Raw genomic sequence first — 5,213 nt, forward strand, 5'->3', positions numbered from 1 at the left:
TCGATAGGAAGGCTGTGGTCAGCTAAGTCCAGGAGCCTTAGGAAAATGTCAACAGAATTGCTTCCCTCCAATTGGCTGATTTGATTGTCACCTTCCACCTCGGCCTTCCAAGATTGGTCCACACTGCAATACCACGTTTGCATTCCCAGAGCCCCCAGCATAAAACCTAAAAAAGACCTGATGTGGGGAGTGAGTCTACTCTTTAGTCATTATAGACTAGACAGCCGATTTTATTACAAATATGTAAGACAAATCAACCCTTCAATTCCTACGTCCATGACACGTCAAATCAAACTTTGTCACATGCGCAAAATACAAGTGTACACCTTACTTACAAGCCCTTAACAAAGCAGTTCAAGAAGATAAAATATTTACCAAATCAAGTAAAAAAATAAAAGTAGCAATAACGAGGCTATTCATTATCTGAGTCAATATGCGGGGGTAGAGGTTAGTGGAGGTCATTTGTACATATGTGAAGGGACTATGCATAGATAAACAGCGAGTAGCAGTGTACAACACAAGGGGTGGGGGAAAGTGGTTTGTGCCCTCTGCATGATACCCACCTGTCCAGGTGGATGGATTATCTGCATTACAATGAGAAATGCTCTCCAGCATAAAACCTAAAAAGCCCTGATGTGGGGAGAGAGTCAACTCTATAGTCATTATAGCCAAGATAATTCATAGGAGTGGTCAATAGTGAGAGGCAAGAAACTATACTGAACAAAAATATAAATGTAACATGTAGCAATTTAACTGAGTTACAGTTCATAATCTATGGATTTATCATGACTGGGCAGGGCGCAGTCAAGGATGGGCCTGGTATGGCATAGGCCCACCCACCTGGGAGCCTGTCTTACCCAGGAGCCAGCCCCAGCCAATCAGAATGAGTCATTCCCCACAAAAGGGCTTTATTACAGACAAAAATACTCCTGTTTAATCAGCTGTCCGGGTGGCAGGTCTCAGATCGATCCTGCAAGTGAAGAAGCCCTGGATGTCAAGGGCCTAGGCTGGTGTGGTTAAACGTGGTCTGTGGTTGTGAGGCTGGTTGAAACGACCTGCCAAATTCTCAATGACATTGGTGGGTTATGGTAGAGAAATGCCTTCATTTTCTGACAAAAGCACTGGTGGAAGTCCTTAGTCAGCATGCCAAATACAGTGCCCACACCTCAACTTGAGAAGCCCTTAACAAAGCAGTTGAAGATACCTGCACATTAGTGACCTTTTATGCTAATGGGGGCTTGTTTAGCTCGCCTTTTCCTGTAGTCAACGATCAGCTCCTTTGTTGTGCTCACATTGAGGGAGAGCTTGTCCTGGCACCACACTGCCAGGTCTCATCATTGTCAGTGACCAGGCCTACCACTGGTGTTGTGGTGCACCTCAAACTTGGTGTTGGAGTCATGTTTAACCACGCAGTCGTGGGTGAACAGGGAGTACAGGAGGGGTTCAAGTGTTGAGGATCAGTGTGGCAGACGTGTTGTTGCCTACCCTTACCACCTGGGGGCGGCCCGTCAGGAAGTGCAGGATCCAGTTGCAGAGGGAGGTGTTTAGTCCCAGGGTCCTTAGCTTTTCCAACCACACTGTAGCTGGGAAACTAGGCGCAGGTCACCCTCAAATGGTGCACATTTAGCCCCTTGTCAGCTACACTGGGGTGGAACTAGTGAAAGCAATGTCAAAAAACATTGCCTGAAACTTGATTTTCCAAAATAACTGGAAATTGAGGAATCTGCTTTTAAACTGATGCACCCAATGTGGTAGGATTCTGACCCATATTGCAACAGACTAGATGGAACTACCAAAGCCTTCATTTCTACACTGCTGGGTTGACATTTGCTATAAAGCAGTCACATTAAAATGTAGAAAATCCATTTTGGCCAGAGTGTAATGTTCACGGAACTACGCTATTCTATTCTATTGAATCCCACATTCATCCAACTCAAACCTTGCCTCATTATTACAAACTTCAATTTTCCCTGAAGTTCTACCCATTGATATGAAATGCTGAGACCAGACCATTCAATGCCTTTCACATTTTATTAATCCAAAGAGTGCAGTAGATCTTCACATTCGTTTGCTGGTCCTCTTGTATGACATGCCAGACAGAGTCATGGTCTGAAAAGAGAAAGCATCTGTAATCATTACACTCAATAAATCCATGCCAGTACACTATGCTTACCAAACCGGACGCGCTCGTTCACCCACACTAGAAGCGATCAGGACATGCAGGTTGAAATATCAAAACAAACTCCGAAACAGTTATATTTGGGGCAAAAAGCATTTCATATTTATGGCAATTTAGCTAGCTAGCTAATTTGTCCTAGTATATAAACATTGGGTTGTTATTTTACCTGAGATGCACAAGGTCCTCTACTCTGACAATTAAGCCACAGAAAACCAAATGTTTCTCATCATCTCGCCTCCTTTATATGGCGGTTGACAACCAACGTTACAACTGACCAGAGTGTGGACCTTAAAGTTCATCTTTCAATCACCCACATGGGTATGTATATGCTCCTAAGAACCAATGAGGAGATTGGAGAGGCCAGACTTGCAGCACATCAAATAGAACCGATTTCTATTTTAGCAACTGGCCACGCAGATGCTTGCTGAGGCGTGCGAGCAGTGTGGGTGCAATGATTGAATAACACGTACATTTATTTTGCGACGCGAGCGGTGGGGTCAGCATGTAATTAGAACATTGGCGGCAGCAAACTGTTGAATTGCGTTCACGGCACTGTCATAGACTAACCATTTTGTTAATGGTATAAATTAACCCTGAAATTGTGTCGCTTCGTGAAACCCCCAGCCATATGCCCCAGACTCACGTTGACGAGGGTGTTTGCGTCTGTAAGTTCTGTGACATATTCGATCCCATTCAGGATGGTCGTCAGCTTGTTACCTTCCCTCATCACCACAGACTGAAACAGGAGAGGTCAACGGTTAGGTCTGAAAGCAGTGGTCACCAACTAGGACCAATTTAACAGGCCCAAGTTGGATGGCCATATATGGAGAAGGAAAAAAAAGTGACAGTGTGCATCAGGTGTGTGAGTTGGTTTTGAGACGTAACTGTGCGCCCAGTCCCTGGAGAGCAGAGGAGATTCTGCCAACGAAAGTCAGTCCTCCCACAACATCACTGGGACCTGAACTAACCATAGTGACCCCACATCAGCTGATCTTATAGTTTAGTTAGATACTGGCTGTATATGTAGGGCGATGGATAAACCCAGGCTACATGTATGAAACTCATGGTTGGGTTGTGACATGCGCCACCCACATTGACCTTCTCCCCGGTCGGCGACTCGAGCTCCGTCTCCTGGCCAATGGTGAAGGAGTTGGTGAGGATCTTTGTCCCCGTGGTGACAGTCACCTTGAAGTGGTCTCCAGTCTCCTCAATCTCAGAGATGCTCTTGATGTCTTTGCCCTCCTGGATAAGCTCATCAGGGAGACCTACATGTTTGCGGCAGCGAGAGAGTGGGACATGAACACTGAATTATTACTACTGAAGTAAAGCGCTGATGCACTATAATATGGCAACACAATGATCTGAATGCATTCCCAGCTGGCACATAACATTCTGAGGACCATACGTTTTAGGGCTTGGTTATTTTGCATACCACATTCTGGCAATGGTGCAGGACAGTTGCTTGGCTTTGGAACATTCTCATTAAGGAATTTCACAAAATGTTATTTTCTTGGCATTTCATTATTTGATCAGAATATTTCCTGAAAATTCAAACATTTCATTTAAGGTAAAGTTGTAGGAACATTAGTCATTTTACATTGGGAATGTTCTCAAGTTGTTCAGCTGACTAAATATTCTCCTGTGGGAATGTCAGTACTTCAGCATAATGTTCTGTAGGTTCTCATAGTTACAGTTCAAGTCATGTTCTCAGAACTTGCCATACAAAAACAAAATTAATCAAAACACATTCCGTTCTCAGCTTCAACAAACGCCATCTTCTCTTAAGTGTGTTGAACACAGTAGTTGGCCACACCTGATCTTAATGAGTGCTTGTTCCTGTTTAAATGGTCTGAATAGACTAAATTTATCCACTTTCAATGAGTTACAAAACTATAATTTGTTGTTAAATCTAACACCAGTTCAAGTACCCATTGCATTCGCAGTCACCATTGATCTTCATTACTGAAAGGACTACAACTTCTGAAATTAACACCCCAAGTCTAATCAAATGTACAAACCCAACTTCAAGACTTACCAACAGCCTCCATGAAAGACTCAAAGTTGTCATGTGACTCCATCTGGTATTTCCCTGAGAAAGACATGTTGACTATAAGACAGTGACAGTAGAGTCAGCCACAGCTCCCTGCTTGTCTTTATACCCCCATCTATCCAGCCCTGCACTCATTAACTAACTAAAGGTGTCTACAATTGAGAACCCCTCCCCTCATATCTTCCCTGCTACTTGCCTGTAGGCACAGATCTAGGATCAGCTTCCCAGCCAAGGGCAACTAATCTACATCGCAATGGTCAACTTTATTGTACTCCACTTCTCATCCTCTCTTCTTCTACTTTGGCAGTGTGAGTGATCATTGATCTGATTTGATAAACAAGGCCTCCTCGACTCTTTAGAAAAATGAATACAAGTGTATGGATCAATCAACACATTTCAAATTCAACTTGACTTTATCTCGCTATACACCTGTGTTGAAATTAAACTAGGCTACATTGCACTTTGAGTTGAGAGGTGTATTTTGTCTCCCTGCACTATAAAAATGTTGAATCAATGTACAATTGTAAGGCAGCAGACTGCAATAGGATTGTGAGTTTGCAGAAATGTTTGGCATATAGCTGAACCAACATACATTCTCAAGTTGAATTTTAATGTTCACTCAACTTTTCTTTTGAAGTTGAGTGAACATACAATTCAACTTGAAAAATTGGAATCCAGCCAGTGCCGTGTAACCCTTAACAGTTAAAAGAAGGTGTTTACTTCAAACAGTTTGCATTGACTTCTCTCCCCATAGGAATACATTGCCTGCACCTCTAAATTCAACCTGAAGCCTATGTGGGTTATGAATGCTTTATGAACCTGTCTTCTATGACAGTCAATCAGACCACTATGAGGTCTACCTGTGTCAATTCTAAGCTTCCGAAACCGGAAGTGGTTAAAATCACCCTAAAAGTGTTTTGAAAAACATAACCTGTCATTATGAAAATCAGTGTATTCAAACCTGTGTAGATCAGTCAATTCTTA

General features: G+C 42.9%; 1 protein-coding gene across 2 annotated transcripts; it reads right to left on the bottom strand.

Moving 5' to 3' along the window:
* Positions 1-2,017: 2,017 nt before the first annotated feature.
* Positions 2,018-4,360, bottom strand: LOC112248807 (fatty acid binding protein 1-B.1-like). 2 transcript variants are annotated; one of them, XM_042321281.1, is made up of 4 exons: positions 4,215-4,360; positions 3,278-3,444; positions 2,823-2,915; positions 2,018-2,109 (listed from the first exon to the last, which is right to left on the bottom strand). In XM_042321281.1, exons 1-4 carry the CDS (start codon positions 4,279-4,281, stop codon positions 2,059-2,061), a joined length of 378 nt encoding a protein of 125 aa, XP_042177215.1. In that variant the 5' UTR covers positions 4,282-4,360; the 3' UTR covers positions 2,018-2,058. The 2 variants fall into 2 exon arrangements, with proteins under 2 accessions (XP_042177215.1, XP_042177214.1); XM_042321280.1 differs by having other exon boundaries at positions 3,272-3,444.
* Positions 4,361-5,213: the final 853 nt, after the last annotated feature.

Source organism: Oncorhynchus tshawytscha, linkage group LG04 (genome assembly GCF_018296145.1).
Source record: "Oncorhynchus tshawytscha isolate Ot180627B linkage group LG04, Otsh_v2.0, whole genome shotgun sequence".
Taxonomy (NCBI): Eukaryota; Metazoa; Chordata; class Actinopteri; order Salmoniformes; family Salmonidae; genus Oncorhynchus; species Oncorhynchus tshawytscha.